General features: G+C 39.7%; 2 protein-coding genes across 6 annotated transcripts in view; both read right to left on the bottom strand.

Moving 5' to 3' along the window:
* zgc:112982 (BCLAF1 and THRAP3 family member 3) overlaps positions 1 to 8,126 on the bottom strand; it is a 14,733-nt gene extending 6,607 nt beyond the window's left edge. Inside the window, exons 1-5 of the mRNA XM_032504525.1 lie at positions 7,879 to 8,126; positions 6,171 to 6,214; positions 5,372 to 6,046; positions 4,147 to 4,959; positions 320 to 489 (exon numbers count right to left, since the gene is read on the bottom strand). Of these exons, the coding sequence (XP_032360416.1) occupies positions 320 to 489; positions 4,147 to 4,959; positions 5,372 to 6,046; positions 6,171 to 6,205 (1,693 nt within the window). The 5' untranslated portion in view covers positions 6,206 to 6,214; positions 7,879 to 8,126. The remainder of the gene's footprint in view (positions 1 to 319; positions 490 to 4,146; positions 4,960 to 5,371; positions 6,047 to 6,170; positions 6,215 to 7,878) is intronic.
* A 977-nt stretch (positions 8,127 to 9,103) lies between these two features.
* LOC116672609 (ensconsin) overlaps positions 9,104 to 19,392 on the bottom strand; it is a 38,346-nt gene continuing 28,057 nt past the window's right edge. For 4 of the 5 annotated variants that reach the window (XM_032504527.1, XM_032504531.1, XM_032504530.1 and 1 more), the window contains 2 exons: positions 18,787 to 19,082; positions 9,104 to 12,129 (listed from right to left, as the gene is read on the bottom strand). In XM_032504527.1, coding sequence (XP_032360418.1) covers positions 18,791 to 19,082 — 292 coding nt within the window. In that variant the 3' untranslated portion in view covers positions 9,104 to 12,129; positions 18,787 to 18,790. The remainder of the gene's footprint in view (positions 12,130 to 18,786; positions 19,083 to 19,392) is intronic. The other variant, XM_032504529.1, reaches the window with a different exon arrangement.

Genomic DNA, 19,392 nt, shown 5'->3' with positions numbered 1-19,392 from the left:
GCCACGCAGCAGCCGGCAGGAGGTTCAGAGTTGCGCAACGCAATAACCAGCAGAAGATGTAATGTGTCGGCGCGAAGCATAAACTAGACTTTGCAATATTAGTTAGATGTAACCTTTGGTATAAATGAGTAAACAAGGCATTGATTTTTTTTTGACTGGTAGAAATTTATGTTAGGGATCTTGAATCCAAATGGAGATTAAACTCTTGTTTGTTCCCATTTGTGGCATGTTTGAGTATTAAATGACAAATGAGTTGTAAAAAAAACGTAAAATGAGTGTAAAAACAAACAACACGTAGATGCGTGCATGCCGTGCTGACCTTTGACTTGGTGCACCAGTGTGATGATTTCCTGGGCAAACGTCCCAGTGTGCACGGCGTTCTCCCGGTACGTCCCGGAGTGCTCCAGCATGGGCAGGAAGTCCAGACGCTGGCGACCCACGTTGACCAGGTCTAAGGAGAGCTGCCTGTCCGAGGAGTAGCACAGCGAGCTGCAGAGGAGGAGAAGAAGAATGAAACCAAGCCAAGAGGTAACACTGGTTCACATTGGGATGAGCTCTTACCTGAATTATGTACGCAGAAGACGCGTTTAATTTACACATTTTTAAATACAAATACATTCAAGCGGTTAGCTTAAACCGCCATTCAGGCTTAGTTTCTCCAGGAGGAATCACTGCATTACTTTAAAGTAATTTCACAGTTTTTATGTTTTAGTGTTGTGAAAAGCAGTAATGTTACCTAACACGCTCTGTGTGGACACAAACATCAGAGACAAGGACGGATTTACTCCTTTTAAAATCTGTTTTTTCACTTATCACTGTGGCCAGTAAAGAAACAACAAAAAACAGTTCAAATTCCTGATAAACTGAATGTATCATCCTCAGTTTGAGTCTATATTTGTGTATTTTAGCCAAAATACATAGTTTTAAAAAAGGACTTTCTGTCCCCATCACGTCTGGCAAAAAAAAAAAAAAAAAAAAAATCTTTACCTTACCCAACAAACCTACCTTTCATGAGTTCCACGAGTGACAACGTTTACAATAATTATATGTTGAATAAAAAGGGGGATGTTCACCCCTGAACGTATACAAAAATCGTACAAATTCATAATAATGGATGTTTAGAAAGGCTTAAAAGGTAAAGCTGGAGGAGACCAAGATACCCCATCTTTTTTAAACAGACAGGTGAGTACAAGGGTGGGTGAAAGTTCACACTTCTTTTCGCGTTTGATCCCTTAAATCTTCCGTTCGGCATCTTAACTTTGGTTCTCAGACGTACATTCGGTGGACTCCAGTCACGTTGTTTGAATCCCACGTGGTAAACTTGACATTTTTATCAGCCATCTTGTGCGATCTAGATCCGTGATCTTTGTTCGAACTCGCCCCACAGTTCCTCCAGGACTCAACGGATCCTCTTTCACCTTCTGGAGCCACTTTAATTTCTTTTTTGAGCAGACTCCATTATGTTGTTCTTCATGATGTCTTCGCTGATGACACCTTCCATTTCTCCAGTGATCAGCATGGATAATTCATGACTTTAATATCTCATTTTCTGGTTTGATGCTGTGAAAATTGACAGCTTCAATCACTCCATTTCACAGCACTTGCGTTTATGATCCTTGCTAGAACTTATCCTTTTTCAGATTAACAATATTTACATTCATAGCTTCAATTTCTGTGTCCACAGCACTGATTATGCTTCAACTCCCTCCATTTTTCCAGATATGTTGATGCATATGTTCGTGGCATTGATTTCTGATTTTTCCAGCACTGACGATGCTGCAATTTCTCCTTCATCAACATTCATTTGTATCTTCAAGGCTTCAATTTCATTTCTCCTTGTAACAGCACCGGTCTTTTCTCAACTTCTTGACATTCTTTTTCCTTTTGATGGTCCAGATAAGGCTGCAATCCATTGGTTGAATCCATATCAATTTATCTTCGTGATAGTAATGTTCATTGCTTTAATTTCTCAATTTATCCGTTTCTATATTCTTGGCCTCTTCTTCTCCTTGCAACCACATTAATGATGCTTTGATTTCTCCTTTTAACAGCACTGATGTTTATATTCACGCTTCAATTACTTCTCTACCCAGTGTGTATGGAAAGTCTGTCTTGTCTTCTTTACCAGCTTCTCCGACAAGTAACAGATCCACAGCTCCAATCCTTCGATAAAAACAGCTGTAGGTGTGTTTGTTCATCCATCAATCCCTGTGCAAAAACAGTTAAGAAAAATAAGACTTTGTTTGTCTGGACTTGAACGCATCTCAGCATTTGCATCGTGGACATGCTTTGAATACTCTTTACCAAAATAACACCTTTCAGAAACAAACACGGTTCAGTATTTGGCCAATCAAGGCAGACGTTTATCTTATTAAACCACAGGCCCACTTCCGATACTCCCCACTCATCCACATGTGGTGGGAAATTGTGCCAGAACATTAGTTTGTCTCCACTTCCTCCCACTGATCGTGTGCAGGTTTCCAAACATCAGATTTGGCATGTGGACAAATCGCTCCTGTCAAGATGAAAAAATGTTCTCATCTTCCTGCAAAATATCTTGATTAATGTTGTTTAAAACCTTAATCAAACATTTCCCCTCCACCTTCATCGCAGAGCACTCAGATTACTTTCTCTGGTGGGTTCAAGTGATGTTGCTTTGTCACAAGGCAGGCGATGTTGCTCAATTGCCAAAAGCCTGCACTTCCTTAAATCTTTATTTGACTTCTGTCAACTGTTTGACTTCCAAGTGACGTTTTTCAGGAAACAGACCTGTCCTTCAGTTTCAGTAGTGATTTCCTGATCCTGCTTCACAGACCGCAAGTGAAATGTCATCAAGGGAGTCAGAGACTCTGTGGACCTCAGCTCAACCAGAGGCAACATGTGTAGCATCAATAACGAGGCTGTTAAACACAATATATGCCTTATAGAGATTTTCACGTTTAGAGAGCGTTAACATTTTAAGGTCTTACTCCATTTTCAGTCCAAAACAATCCAAATCTTTACGTGATGTCTTACCAAGGCATCACGACTGAGTGATGACATACTGCAACATCTCTTCAAACATACTTCTGTATAATAATGTAAGACCATGTTTTCCGGGGTTTTCCTTGCACAGCTGCTTTTAGAAAAGCAATCTAGAGCAACAAAGAACCAACGTCTGGTTCGGATCCTTTTCAATATGGTCCTTGAGACGTTTCTTGCTTCGGTGAAGTCGACAGAGACTGTGTGATGGTCCATTTCTGCCACCAAATCCGTCTTCACTCACATAAGCATGATTTCTAAGTCCTGCTTCTTCTGTGATTTGCCTTTGGGGTGTGTGGCCATTACTGAATCCTGTCAGAATCACCTTTCATGTTGCACCTCTTCCATCTGCCTCAAAGCTTGCTAAGTAGATTACTGAGTAGACTTGATGACAACATACTTACTATGATGTTCTTCCTCTTGCCATCATCAGGTGTTCCCTTTATTTACTTTAATATGTCCAAATGATCGTCAATAGGTTGTTTTTTGTTACCAATTTTCAGTCAGTTTATTCTTTTAGATTTTAGAGGCGTTGTGCTCTCCTGTATCTTGCTGACCAGATCCTTCCATCTCATCAGTGCATTTGCATAAAGGTAATGTGAGAGATGTGAGAATTATGAAGAAATGATAAGCAAGTATTGCCAAGTTTAATATTAGCACCATATAATATGGTCACTTTCCCAAAGACAACACCCAAGCCTCGTCAGAAACATTCAACTGGGAGTTTGATTCCTTCAGGAGGTGTGAGCCTTTCCGTGGCTTCTACACGTCTCTTCCTGGTGTCAATCCACACGTTTTTTTGTGAGGGTGACTCTGTATCAGATGAAATTTTGTTAGAAACTTCTGCGAGGAAATCCTGGTCGTAAGATGCAACAGCAAATCTGGTGTATAATGAATAGCAGTGCTTTATCCATGAGGGAACACATTTTAAGCAGATGTGCAAACTGCAACACAACACAATCCAGTTCAATGACGATGTATGTCGTGTCCCTTAATTTTCTCTCCAAGTGGCTGTTTCTTTCTTCCTTGTTCCTTCAGCAACTTTCCATGATTTCAGAAAGAGAAGTGTGAACTTTCCCCTCTCACCCGTAATAATTTCCTTAAAAAAAAATATACATATTCTACCTGTTTTTGTTTACGGGTCGACTCATGTCGACTTTGATGGTTAGCGTTTCCTCCGTTACAACCGCCATGTTGTTGGTCTTCTGATCGCTCCATGCTCGCTCCCTCTGACGGGGCATTTTGGGGTCTAAGTCCTCCCTCTGTAGGTGCGGGTCCAAACTTCCAGACCTTTGAGGTTCCCACTGTTGGAGTCTGTCTTCTTCTGCCCAGTCGGGCTCCCCTTCGATTGGATCCTCATAAGAATCTTCCCTGAATGCTCGGTACCCTGGTCTTTGGTCTTCTTCAGGAAGATCTTGATATCCTTGGGAGGACTGCTGCATGCGTGGTTGATTTCTGGCCGGTCCAGTCCTTCCACCATGGCCGCGATTGAACTGCCCCCTCCCAGGGCGAGGACCACCCCTCCCCCTGTGGTTCACAGGACCATCTCGATTACCATATCTCACAGGGTTTGGTCTATCTTGTGGCGCAGAGTTCCTCCTAGTTTCATGATAGTTGGAGTCTCCCCATTTATCTTGAATATGGCGTCCTCTCGCGTCTTCCCGATCCTCCAACGCTCTGAAACGCTCCGGAGACGAGCCCATTGGACGAGGACTCCTCTGCCGGGTAAAGTCAGGCGCAAGGTCTTCACGATCGCCAAATTGTTGCCAACGTGACGGCTCTCCGCTCCCTGTGATGCCATGATCGTGTTCAATGACAAGTGGTCCCCCACGGCGACCGTCTCCACGGGGGAGGCTCCCATGAGTGTCTCCACCAAACTTATCCCTGGGTGTGTCCACTGAGTAACGCTGTTGCCCAAAGTCCTCCTCATTCCTGTACCTGTGACAGCATAAGAGGAGGTGACATGGTTCAACAATTATTCATGCTTATTACACAACTTCACATCTGGTTTTAAATGTGCACTTTAAATTAGCTTTTGAGTTATCTCACAGTCTAAATTAAATATCCGATTTGCTTATAACAAGTTATCAAATTACTTTTGCCTTTAAAACTGCTGATTTAACTACAACGTGTTCAACATAAGACATGCAGAATCGGAAGAAGTTGCAAAGCAAGAAAACTTTAAGCCATGCAGACTACTAGTTAGACTAGTATCATGTTTTATGGGAAATAAGTCGTGATGAAAAACAGCGGGCAATTATGCTCTAAAAGGAAAATTAGAAAGATGGGAATCCTCTGCATTCTTCGCTTCCTTGCGACAGTGCTGCAAAGCATTTTGCTTAAAATTTACCCAAGGTGAGCGGCGTCATCCGTTTGTCTTCTTTGTCTTTTAAAGGGGGGGATCCTCTCGTGATGTGAATCCTCTCTTCTTCTATCTTTATTAGGACCCTGTGTGCTCCTCCTCCCTCTTTCCCTACCTGCTCCACCTCTTTGGTCATCCAACCTCGCATTGGGACTTTGGTCTCTGAACCTCCCTCGACCCCTGCCCTGCTCCTCTCTCCTCCAGCCTGTCCCCGGCTCTCTCTGCTGGTGGTCTGAGTGAGACTTCGGTGTCGCCGGCAATCTCTCCCTAGATATCCTCAGAGGCGACTGGGGCAACCTCGCTCGGTTTTCAAAACGCTGGAAGAGATCTTTGAACCCTTCTCTGCGTCTAACGCCCTCAACTCCTCCATCATGCAGCGGAGAAAGCCTGCGGTCATCAACAAAGCCCACGATGTCAAGACGGGGCGACTGTGGCCTTCTGCGATAAAACTCCTCCTGGTTTGGGTGGCGATGACGCACAAACTGATGGTCATCTGGGAAAGGAGGGGATCTTCTCTGGCCTTCAGGGTACATGTCTTCCCTGGAGTAGTCCCAGTGTTCTTCAGGATCCTCTCTAGAGCGGCGGCTCCTGTTCGACGGATTCCCGTCCAGTTCTGCAAGGACTTTGTGAGGATCAAAGTCTGGTTCCTCCCATGGGAACTTTCTGGAAAAGTAAGCAAAGAAAAACCTCACGTCACCACACGAGACCCAATAACTCAGCATTCACATTTATGCTCAGATCTTGCGAGACACAAATATAAAAAATGAAAACTTGGCGATGCATTTACCTGTAACGTGGGGATCCGGGCCGTGGTCTTGACATTTTGCCAACCTTAAAAGGAAAAGAGTTTTTTTTGTTTCAAGATTAAAGCTGCGGGAAAAATACAACACACCACAGTACCGGCAGTTATTACTTAACTACTTAATCTAGTTGGTCACTAAGACCAAGAGACTGGATCACATCACTCCAGTTCTGAAGTCTTTACACTGGCTTCCCATATCTGGAATAAACTCCCAGAAACCTGCAGATCCGCTGCTACTCTCAGTTCTTTAAATCAAGGCTGAAGACCTTTCTTTTTGATGCTGCCTTTCTTTAAATGAATGCTCATTTCTTTAAATTTCTTATGCTGCACTGTAACTTTTATTCTTGTGTTTTATGTGTCTATTTTTTAAACTTGTCTATTCATGTGTTTTATCGGTTTTTAATGCTTATGATTTTTAACGGTTTGTACTTGTGTTTTATCTGTTTAACTGATTTTGTGTAAAGCACTTTGAATCGCCCTGTTGCTGAAATGTGCTCTACAGATAAAGCTGCCTTGCCTAGTTAGAATACCTTTCTTCTTTTATTTTACAGAGTATGACTGACAATTAACTAGACTGTCTAGTTTCTGTCAACAGTGACAAGAGTCGACAACAGAAGATTCAACTCAATTGGCATCAAATTCAAGAATTAAATATCAACGTGTAATCTGTATAGCAGAGGACGCCTATTTTAATAAGTGAACCTGACTATAGAATAAAGCTTGAAGCAGAACGGGCTGTATTTACAATGTTATTTGGAGATTTGAGGCTGCTCAAAAAGACACAGTCATTGAAATAAATGTACATACATTTTCATGGTAATATATAAATTATTTTTAAATTGTTAAATGTAATTGTTTCTATGGAGATTGACATTTATTAAGCCCCTTGAGGGTTTTTTGGCAATTGTCCATCACATCTTTTTGTGAAACATACAATACTGTTTTAATGATTTTGTTTTGTTGTGAAAATAAAATAAATCAAATTGAAATAAATGTACATAAAGAAGGGCTGTGCGTCAATTTGATATTACATTTTTTGCAGAATTATATCATGACTTTAACTAACCTTATTGGTGTGAAGGTTATTTGTGTTTTAGCGTAAGCTTTTATTAAATAACAAAATAACGAGTTTAACTTTTTAAAAGCCTCATAATACATCCCGATGAAACCCAGATTTGTCAAACTATTAGTAATAGCATATTACTGATATAAAACATGCTTATAAATATTGTGATAATTGATTTAAATCATATTTCCAACTTGAAGTTCTGCCTTAATATTATCGCAGAGCTGAGCATGTTTATTCTAATGTAGGTGAACTTAATAAACTGGCAACTGAATGCATGACAGGGAGTCTTTAATTTGGACATTAATCTAAAGTTTATAGCTGCACAAATGAATATAACATGCAGATTGAGCTGAGTTTCTTTAATTAGTGGCTGATTTAACCTAGATGGTAATATACTACTATGACCAAAGGTAAACACACTAGCGTTAGCTAACTTTAGCTACAAGCTATGCTAAGTTTATGGGAATGGTTTTACTGATCGTGCGATAGCCAAAGGTGCGTTTTATAATATATTCCCCAAACCGTCAAAACTTAACCAAACTGTCCAAGCAAAACAGGTTTAACGTGTAACTGGCTAACGCTAATGCTAACTAGCAGGTAGCTAACGTTACGCAGATGCCTTACCTTCGTCCTCGATCCGTGCCAGGCTAACGCGGCTAACGTTAGCTAAAGCAATGACAACCACACCAAAAATAACCCGCAATATAACCGTTTGTGATGTTAAACTCAAGCCCTATTTATTACCATGTATGACCCAACGCTAGCTAGCTAAATACGTTGTGTTTTTCTTTTAACGTCTGAAAGAAAATTAAAGAAAATGGCTGTCGACGCTTCGCTGTCTTCATGACACAGACCGTTAAAGAAAGCCTGTGTTCCGATCACATCCGGTCTTTTCAGAATAAAAGTAATTTAGTTTTTCACAATTTAAAATGACAAATAAAACAAGCACAACACAATGTACTGTGTGTGGAGGATGCAGAAAAACCTAATGAGCTTAGTTGAAGCATCTACCTAAAAAATGTTAAAATTTCTCAATATTGCAAAGAACACAAAATTAACATCCAGAACTACGTCATGGTGATGGAAAAGTAATTGCAACAAAATAAGAACAATGCACACCAAAAATAAAAACATAAACGTAAATGATAATATGAGTTTTAGTTGTGTGTGTGTGTGTGTCACTATAAATAAAACCAAAAAGATAAATATATGAAACATGCATAAGGCACATAGACTACAATACATTGGGAAAGCAGCTATATCCTTGCTTATGTCATGTTTATATGACTTTAAAGTATCTATCTTTGTGAATGATAGAAAGAAAAAACATGAGTTTAAGTTCATCATCTTGACATATTAAGTAAAATGTTTGATTTATGTCACAGGTTTAACATTTCTTCTCCTTTTCTTTACCTGGCTGAAACAGGTATATGTTTCCTGGGAAACGTTAATAATGACTAAAGTTGGGTTTTATAAAGATCTCTGGCTCAAACATTGACAACAGTGGACTTTAAAGAGCTTTTTAGAGCCCCAATACTTGCTGTCCAGAACCACCAAAATACCACATTCACTACCTCTATAAAACAAATAGATGGTTGACAAAGTATGATCAGTAATCAATAGATTACCTTCAATTAAATATCTGACTCTGGCTCTTACAGCAATGTTGAACATGTCACAAATCGTTTTATTTTGAAAGATAAAAGGCTGAACAGGAAGTTGTCTTTTGATCCTAATAATTAGTGATTTCCCAGTCAATATGACAAATGATCTGATATCTTCAGAGCAGTATACAGTGCATCTGTGTACGAATCTCAAGTAAAAAAATAAATTATTCACTTCAATTTTTGCAGATCAGTTTTAATTTCGGTGCAGCGTAAATTTAACACACAGTGAGATAAAATGATAAATAATAAAAGTGGCTGCATGAGCCCTACACTACAGTTGTCATTTCATAAGTCACTTGTTATGAATGTCAAAGATTAAACATCTTATACAGTTTTGAATCTCTCTCTAACATTTCCCTTCGTTTCACATCCTCAACCCAAAACATTTGTTTAATTTATCCAGCTCACTGACACAAATGACTCGATGAAGTTTATTGTTCTTTTTCAGCAGTTATCCATGCACCACATCTACAATGATATATTCCACCAAGCCGCAGTGTCACAGTAATAGTAGGATAAACATTATGTCCTTTATTTTTTTTTACTTCATATACAAGGGAACCCCGGAGACCCTCTTACGATGAGCTTCAGCAGAATCTGGAGGAATAATGAGCTCATATGGAGAGAGAAAGCAAGAATAAAGACATAAAAACAAATTGCTGAAGGTTGCAGCAGTGATTGAGACTAACACTCGATTACTTTTCCCCTCTCAATGTGACACCTTGAAGGAGCAGTGGAGCCACCTTTCCCCAACATGTACTGCAGGTTATTAAAGAACTTGCTTTGCACCCGGACCAAAATTCGATTCCTTTTCAACAATTCCCACCCAGAAAGTCCTACTACTTCATCCTACTGACATCCTACTTTCATCCTACTTGCAGAAACAAGCGGGTGGGCCCGTTACGACTCTGCACCTGCATCACTACCACCAGCTCACCTGCCACCTTCAAGGAAACAAGTTACACTGATTTATGTAGAAATATGCATCAATTGCACGCAACAAAAAGGTGTTAAATTGCAGACTGACCTCAGTTATTTCTGGGAATTTGGAAGGTTTCTAACGGCATGAAGAGGCGTTTCTTTTCTTTGTTTTTTTTAAGGCTGATTCAACAGTGTTTTGAGGCAATACAATTGCATTTATTGAATTAAAAAACTAAATGTAGTATTCTTCCCCAGAATTACATACCTGTCATCAAACCATAATATAACTGAACCGTTAAATGTAGAGAATGTTATTTGTTTTTAAGGTTTTAGCCCAAAAAACAAAGCATTACAATTAGTGTTTTTCCCCAGGATGACATATCAGGCACCAAAACATATCTAACTGCATATTTGAATGGCTAAAATAGAGTGTGATTTTCCTTAAATACTCAAAATAATGTACATAGTTTGGTTAAATAATTTAGTTTACTCCACCAGAATGATATAACTGGAACAGGCCATACAGGATGGATATACAATTTAGAATACATATAATTGAACAGTTGAATAAATAGAAAATGATTTTCCTAAATATACAGAAAATTGGAAAGAGTTTGGTTAGTGACTGGCCAATTTCGTTAAAGGTGTGTGGGGTTCTGCTGGGGGAGTTTGGACTTATTACCCCAGTATTTATACAATCCTGGCTGAGACCCTGATCCTCCACACGGCAAACCTGCGGTTTTTGTGGCCCTTGAGAGTCTGTGTTCCTTGGGAAGTTGCATGCTTTGTCCTCACATATTTGCAATTGTATCCCCTCATGTCCTTCTGATTAGGTGTGGCAATCAACACAGACTTGCTCAAAAGAATATTTGTAGTTCTTATTACTATTCTTCCAAGATCTTTTAGTGGAAAAGAGCCTTTAAAACAGCAAAAGTGCACATCATGCTGGATGAACCACAGGAAAAGCACAGAAGATGGTTTTGTTTTGACTGCACAGAGGTTTAAGGCCTCAGAGGTGATGAGCTGTTTAACACCAGACTCGGTTCTGAATTGGTGAGGTATATTTGAGTTGGTGGTGGGGGGGGTGAGTTGAGGTGGAGATAGAAGCGTCTTCAGAGCAGTGAAACACACAACTACTGTAAGTGCACACTATAAACTGCAGCTAGCATGGTTACAGTCAGTGCCAGACAAATACACAACACAGTGTGTCAATACTATCCCGTCCTGCAGATAAAAATGCAGGACATTGACATGTTTTTTAACCACCCGCTCAGGTTTTTTTAATGTCCTTGCTGTGGATTGTTGCACCTCCGCAAAACGTCCATCGATCAAGTGACGAGCAGCAGACAAACCAAAGCGACAGGCTAAGTGTTACGTGTAATCAGCGGGGTTATAACATCAGTCGGTGATGGTCTCCAGCGGCAGGGAATCTACAGCAGACTGGGTTCTTTATAGAAGTAGGTGTCGCTGTCAGCGGCAGAGCAGGTCAGAGGTGAGATAAACACACGGGAACCATCGGAAAACACTGACAGAAAGAGAGAAACTGCCACACACTGTTCAAGTACACGGCTACAACCATTAACAGCTCAACTAGCTAGTCCTTACTGAAGATGCTACACAGGATTCACACGACAGCGTGTGTGTTTTTACGGCCTTCCCCTCCAGATAAACTGCTACAGACCCGCTCCCTGACTCCCCCGCCCGGTCAGATCTATTTACAGAGTTTTACAAAAGCAAGGATGAGAGACTAAAGCGGGAGATGCTTGAGTGATAGTTTGTGGTAGTGCAGCTGGGCAATACTGGCTCCAACAGGCACAGGCGTGCACCAGATTAGGTCTGATTTCAGAGAGTCGGTCATTAAAAAGGTTAAGTCCGATGACGGGGAATTTTGTGAGATACCTTAAATGCAAAATCAATGTAATCTGTAAATGAAAAGGTAACTTAATGTGTGCAGATTTGGGCCTTGGGCATACTTTCCTAAAGGTTTATTATATGACAAACATGCAACAATGCTGCTCCTCCTACTCCCTTTTCTGTCACTTTACCATGTCTTAAATATATACGTCACATGATCCGCATGATTTTGTCGAACTGTGTTGTGTTTGTGAGAGTTAGAATTGCCCATTTGCACTTCCTCAAAATGTGGCCAGAAGCTACACCGTTATGCAATGTTTGCTAATACAGATGTGAAATTAGTTCAGCAGTTGTTCCTTTGTGGAAATGAGTGTTGTTGCGGCTTCGTGGTCGTTTCCCTCCCGTTTCTACAGAACTTGCTCCTGAAAAAGCCCTGAGAGAGAGAGAGAGAGAGAGAGAGAGAGACAGAGAGAGAGAGAGAGAGAGAGAGAGAGAGAATAGACAACTGTTCAAACACAGCTTCAATTTGTGTTTTAAATCTGTAATGCATTTATGATTCAGTTAAACCCGTCACGTCCTACACAGCAGAGTGACTTGAGAAACCGTGTGAATGCTCAACAAGTTCATTAACTTCCTGTTGTCATTGGCCATTCTCTTTACTTTTGTTTGTTTATCTCTCTGGTCTTTTATACTTTTTCCCTCTGTACCCATAGTGGGATTATTAAAGGATTTTGAATCTTGAATTAAATTCCGTCTGATTATTTTTACTTTGCACAATATTCTGTCTGGCAGCTCAAATTGGCTCATTAGAGACATTTTGTTTTCCTTTAAAAGATTATTATTTTGGGCATTTTATTTCACAGGACAGATGAAGACGTGAAAGGGGGGGGGGATGACATGCAGTAAAGGGCCGCATGGCGGACTTGAACTTGCGGCTGCTGCATCCAGGTGTAAACCTCTATATATGGGCGCCTGCTCCTCCAACTGAGCTAACCCAGCCAATCATAAGAGACGTTAAAGCTTCCATGCAACCTTTATTAATTTCTGTGGCTCCTTGGGTAAACAATTTGATGCTTGAACAACTGTTGATGATACAATTTAATATTATTTATTTAATTACTGCAGAAGCTCTGATGGCATCCTACAACCGTGACGAGTTAACAGATTTTTATAGTAGAGCCGCAACGATTTGATTAATTGACCAGTCGATTAAGTCGATCGACTGAAAAATCATCGCCAACTATTTTGATAGTAAGTAGAAGAAAAGAAGTAATTTTTAATGCAAGAATGAAATAAAAAAGCAGTTTTTGACATCACAGATATGAAGGTTTCCTGCTCATTTCTGTTTTATATCATATCTCATATATCATTAAACTGAATATCTTTGGGGTTTTGTCGGCATTTTAGGCCTTTTTGCGATATGACAGCTTAGCCATGAAAGGGGAGAGAGAAGGAGGATGACATTCAGCTAAGGGCTGCAGGTCGGAATCAAACCCACGGCCACTGAGGCAAGGACTGAGCCTCTGTAAAGGGGTGCACGCTCTACCAGGTGAGCTACCCAGGTTCCCCAAAACAAGACATTTAAAGACCTCACCTTGGACTTTGAGAAACTGAGATGGACAATTTTCTGACATTTTATCAACCCTTGTGTTGTCTTCCCATCAACCAGGAAAAAAAACAAACTGTTTTGGACACTTTTTTCAACATCGTTATCACTTTCTCATTTTTGTCACTTTTTCAATCTTGTGGGTTCTTTTTGTTGTTGTTTTTGTTGTTTTTTTACTAAGTTTTTTGATATTTTTTAATGTAACGCTTATTTCTAAATAAATGATACTTTTATTTGATTTTTTTATTTTTGTTTGTATGTATGTATATGTATGTATGTATGTATGTGTGTACATATGTATATATGAATATATCTGTGTAAGTAACTGTGTATTAGTACGTGCGCATGTATGTGTGTATATGGGTGTGTATTTGTACATACTATACGTTCATTTTATTTATTCATCTTTCTCAAACTGTCTATATTAATAACTTTAACGGTTTTATTGTTTAATATGTATTGGTCGCCCTGTTGCTGAAATGTGCTTACAGATAAAGCGCTTGCCCTAGTGAGAATACTTTATTTTTATTTTACAGAGTATGACTGACAATTAACTACGCCTGTTCTAGTTTCTGTCAACAGTGGAAAGATGTCGACAACAGAAGATTGCAACTAATTGGCATCAAATTAAAGAATAAATACAAAGTTGTACATCGGTATGCCAGAGGACGCCTTTTATAAGTGAACCGGAATATTAGAATAAACGCTGAGCAGAAGGGCTGTATTTACAATGTATTTGGAGATTTGAGGCTGCTCAAAAGGACACAGTCATTGAAATAAAATGTACATACATTTCATGGTAATTAAATTATTTTTAAATTGTTAAATGAATTGTTTCTATGGAGATTGCAATTATTAAGCCCTTGGGGTTTTTGGCAATGTCCATCACACTTTTTGTGAACCTACATACTGGTTTTAATGATTTGTTTTGTGTGAAATAAAATAAATCAAATTGAAATAAATGTACATAAAGAAGGGCTGTGCGTCAATTTGATTATTACCATTTTGCAGATTATATCAGACTTTAACTAAACCTTATTGGTGTGAAGGTTATTTGTGTTTTAGCGTAAGTTTTTATTAATAACAAAATAACGAGTTTAACTTTTTAAAAGCCTCATAATACATTCCCGATGAACCCAGATTGTCAAACTATAGTAATAGCATATTACTGATATAAAACATGCTTATAAATATTTGTGATAATGATTTAAATCATCTTTTCCAACCTGAAGTTCTGCCTAATATTATCGCAGAGTGAGCATGTTTATTTAATGTAGGTGAAACTTAATAAACTGGCAGAATGAGCATGACAGGGAGTCTTTAATTTGGACATAATCTAAAGGTTTATAGCTGCACAAAATGAATAAACATGCAGATTGGAGCTGAGTTTCTTTAATTAGTGGTGATGTAACCTAGATGGTAATATACTACTATGACAAAGGTAAAACACTAGCGTTAGCTAACTTAGCTACAGCTATGCTAGTTTATGGGAATGGTTTTGATATCGTGCGATAGCCAAAGGTGCGTTTTATAATATAATTCCCCAACCGTCAAAACTTAACCAAACTGCCAGCAAAACGGTTTTAACGTGTAATGGCTAACGCTAATGCTAAACTAGCAGGTAGCTAACGTTACGCAGATGCCGTACCTTCGTCTCGATCCGTGCCAGGCTAACGCGGCTAACGGTAGCCTAAAGCAATGACCAACACACCAAAAAATAACCCGCAATATAACCGTTTGTGATGTTAAACTCAAGCCCTATTTATTACATGTGACCAACGCGATAGCTAGTAAATAAGTTGTGTTTTCTTTTACGTCGAAAGAAATTAAAGAAATGGCTGTCGACGCTTCGCTGTCTTCAGAAACAGACCGTTAAAGAAAGCCTGTGTTCGATCACATCCGGTTCTTTCAGAATAAAAGTAATTAGTTTTTCACAATTTAAAAATGACAAAATAACAAGCAAACACAATGTACTGTGTGTGGAGGATGCAGAAAAACCTAATGAGCTTAGTTGGAAGCATCTACCTAACAAAATGGTTTTTAAATTTCTCAAATTTGCAAAGAACACAAAATTAACATCCAGAACTACGTCATGGTGATGGAAAAGTAATTGCAACAAAATAAGAACATGCACACCAAAATAAAAACATTAAACGTAAAGGATAATATGAGTTGTAGTGTGTGTGTGTTTGTGTGTCACTATAAATAAAACCAAAAAGATAAATATATGAAACATGCAAAGGCACATAAGACTACAATCATTGGGAAAGCAGCTAATGCCTTGCTTATGCATGTTTATATGACTTTAAGTATCTATCTTGTGTGAATGATAGAAAGAAAAAACAGGAGTGTAAGTTCTCATCTTGACATATTAAGTAAAAGTTTGATTATGTCACAGGTTGTAACATTTCTCCTTTTCTTTACCGGGTCGAAAACAGTATATGTTTCCTGGGAAACGTTAATAATGACTAAAGTTGGGTTATAAAGATCTTGGCTCAACATTGACAACAGTGGACTTTAAAGAGCTTTTAGAGCCCCAATACTGCTGTCCAGAACCACCAAAAACCACATTCACTACCTTATAAAACAAATAGATGGTTACAAAGTATGATCAGTAATCAATAGATACCTTCAATTAAATATCTGACTCTGGCTCTTACAGCAATGTGAACATGTCACAAATCGTTTATTTTGAAGATAAAAGGCTGAACCAGGAAGGTGTCTTTGATCCTAATAATTGAGTGATTCCCAGCAATATGACAAATGATCTGATATCTTCAGAGCAGTATACAGTGCATCTGGGTACGAATCTCAAGTAAAAAATAAATTATTAACTTCAATTTTGCAGATCAGTTTTAATTTCGGTGGCAGCGTAAATTAACACACAGTGAGAAAAATGATAATAATAAAAGTGGTGCATGAGCCCTACACTACGATGTCATTTCATAAATCACTTGTTATGAATGTCAAAGATTAAAATCTTATACAGTTTTGAATCTCTCTCTAACATTCCCTTCGTTTCACATCCTCAAACCAAACATTTGTTTAATTTATCCAGCTCACTGACACAAATGACTCGATGAAGTTATTGCTCTTTTCAGCAGTTATCCATGCACACACATCTACAATGATATATTCCACCAAGCCGCGGTGGACAGTAATAGTAGGATAAACATTATGTCCTTTATTTTTTTTACTTCAATACAAGGGAACCCGGAGACCCTTACGATGAGCTTCAGCAGAATCTGGAGGAATAATGAGCTCCTATGGAGAGAGAAAGCAAGAATAAAGACAAAAAACAAATTGCTGAAGGTTGCAGCAGGATAGAGACACACTCGATTACTTTTCCCCTCTCAATGTGCACCTGAAGGAGCAGTGGAGCCATACTTCCCCAACATGACTGCAGGTTATTAAAGAACTTGCTTGCACCCGGACCAAAATTCGAGTCCTTTTCAACAATTCCCACCCAGAAAGTCCTATCTTATCCTACGACATCACTACTTTCATCCTACTTGCAGAAACAGCGGGTGGGCCGTTACGACTCTGCACCGCATCAATACCACCAGCTCACTGCACCTTCAAGGAAACAAGTTACACTGAGTATGTAGAAATATGCATCAATTGCACGCAACAAAAAGGTGTTAAATTGCAGACTGACCTCAGTTATTTCTGGGAATTTGGAAGGTTTCTAACGGCATGAAGAGGCGTTTTCTTTCTTGTGTTTTTTTAGGCTGATTCAACAGTGTTTTGAGGCAATACAATTGCATTTATTGAATTAAAAAAACTAAATGTAGTATTCTTCCCCAGAATTACATACCTGTCATCAAACCATAATATAACTGAAACGTTAAATGAGATAGAGAATGTTATTTGTTTTTAAGGTTTTAGCCCAAAAAAACAAAGCATTACATAAGTGTTTTCCCAGGATGGCATATCAGGCCCCAAAAACATATCTAACTGCATATTTGAATGGCTAAAATAGAGTGGTGATTTTCTTAAATATCAAAATAATGTACATAGTTTGGTTAAATAATTTAGTTTACTCACCAGAATGATAAACTGGAACAGGCCATAAGGATGGATACAATTAGAAATACATATAATGGAACAGTTGAATAAATAGAAATGATTTTCCTAAATATACAGAAAATTGGAAAGAGTTTGGTTAGTGACTGGCCAATTTCGTTAAAGGTGTGTGGGGTTCTGCTGGGGGAGTTTGGACTTATTACCCCAGTATTTAACAATCCCTGGCTGAGACCCTGATCCTCCACCGGCAACCTGCGGTTTTTGTGGCCCTTGAGAGTCGTGTTCCTTGGGAAGTTGCATGCTTTGTCCTCACATATTTGCAATTGTATCCCCTCATGTCCTTCTGATTAGGGTGGCAATCAACACAGACTTGCTCAAAAGAATATTTGTAGTTCTTATTACTATTCTTCCAAGATCTTTGTGGGAAAAGAGCCTTTAAAACAGCAAAAGTGCACATCTGTGGATGAACACACAGGAAAAGCACAGAAGATGGTTTGTTTTGACTGCACAGAGGTTTAAGGCCTCAGAGGTGATGAGCTGTGTACACCAGACTCGGTTCTGAATTGGTGAGGTATATTGGAGTTGGGGTGGGGGGGGTGAGTGAGGTGGAGATAGAAGCGTCTTCAGAGCAGTGAAAACACACAACTACTGTAAGTGCACACTATAAACTGCAGCTAGCATGGTTACGTCAGTGCCAGACAAACACACAACACAGTGTGTCAATACATTCCCGTCCTGCAGATTAAAAATGCAGGACATTGACATGTTTTACCACCGCTCAGGTTTTTTTAATGTCCTTGCGTGGATGTTGCACCTCCGCAAAACGTCCATCGATCAAGTGACGAGCAGCAGACAAACCAAAGCGACAGGCTAAGGTTACGTGTAATCAGCGGGGTATAACATCAGTCGGTGAGGTCTGCCAGTGCGGCGTCTATTTTTAACTGTCTATTCATGTGTTTTACCGGTTTTTAATGATTATGATTGTTAACTGTTTGTACTTGTGTTTTATCTGTTTTAATGATTTTGTGTAAAGCACTTTGAATCGCCCTGTTGCTGAAATGTGCTCTACAGATAAAGCTGCCTCGCCTTGCCTTTGGTGTGATGGAGAGCTTTTGTTTTTGTTTGTCAGTATATGTCCCCTCAAGCTGTTTTGTTGATTGGTTTTGTCTAAATGTGAATGTACTGTATTTTTTTTTTGCCTTTAAGGACCCCCTCGAAAACGAGATGTCACATCTCAAGGGATTATTCCTAATAAAGAATTTCATTTATTTCAACAGCCAATTGTTATGCAAAAAACCCAACAACAATTAACTGAAAACGGGTCAGTTTTGACCACAAGGACAACATGAGGGTTAACCCAACGATTAATTGAGAAAATAACTGTCAGATTAAACAATGATGTAATGAATCGTTAGTCGCAGCCCTGTGTGATGGAGACAGGAGCTGGGGGGTTGATACCTGACTACTGGACGTCCAGTTTGCTCGGCCCGACGCTGTGGATGAGCTGGGAGGTCTCGGAGGCGGCGCTGTACGCTTGGATCAGCAGGTTCTTGTTCAGGTCTCCGACCCCGCTGCCGGCCTGCAGTTTGGGGTAGGAGGGCATGTCCCCGCCCTGTCTCTGTCCACGGGCGTGGGCGTCCAGCTCCATCAGGTGCTCCAGGGGGCAGCCGTCCGTCCCCTCCGTGAGCGGCGAAAACTCGTGAGCGCTCGGCTGCTCGTCCCTGGACACAGGACTGGTGGAGACAGATGGAGAACTTCAAGACACAATGATGACAGAGACAGGATGTTTTGTTAATTTGCACTTCTCAAAACACAACATCTTCAGTGTTAAAGGTTTCGTCTGGACTAATGAAATGTACCAGAGTCTGGTAAGACCGGGCTAATGTACCAGAATCTGGTAAGACCGGGCTAATGTACCAGAGTCTGGTAGGACCGGGCTAGCGGACCAGAGTCTGGTAGGACCAGGTTAATGGACCAGAGTCTGGTAAGACCAGGCTAATGTACCAGAGCTTGGTAGGACCGGGCTAATGGACCAGAGACTGGTAGGACCAGGTTAATGGACCA

Source organism: Etheostoma spectabile, chromosome 22 (genome assembly GCF_008692095.1).
Source record: "Etheostoma spectabile isolate EspeVRDwgs_2016 chromosome 22, UIUC_Espe_1.0, whole genome shotgun sequence".
NCBI lineage: Eukaryota > Metazoa > Chordata > Actinopteri > Perciformes > Percidae > Etheostoma > Etheostoma spectabile.
The sequence above is the reverse complement of the archived record's forward strand: the minus strand, read 5'-3'. Positions and strand labels throughout refer to the sequence as shown.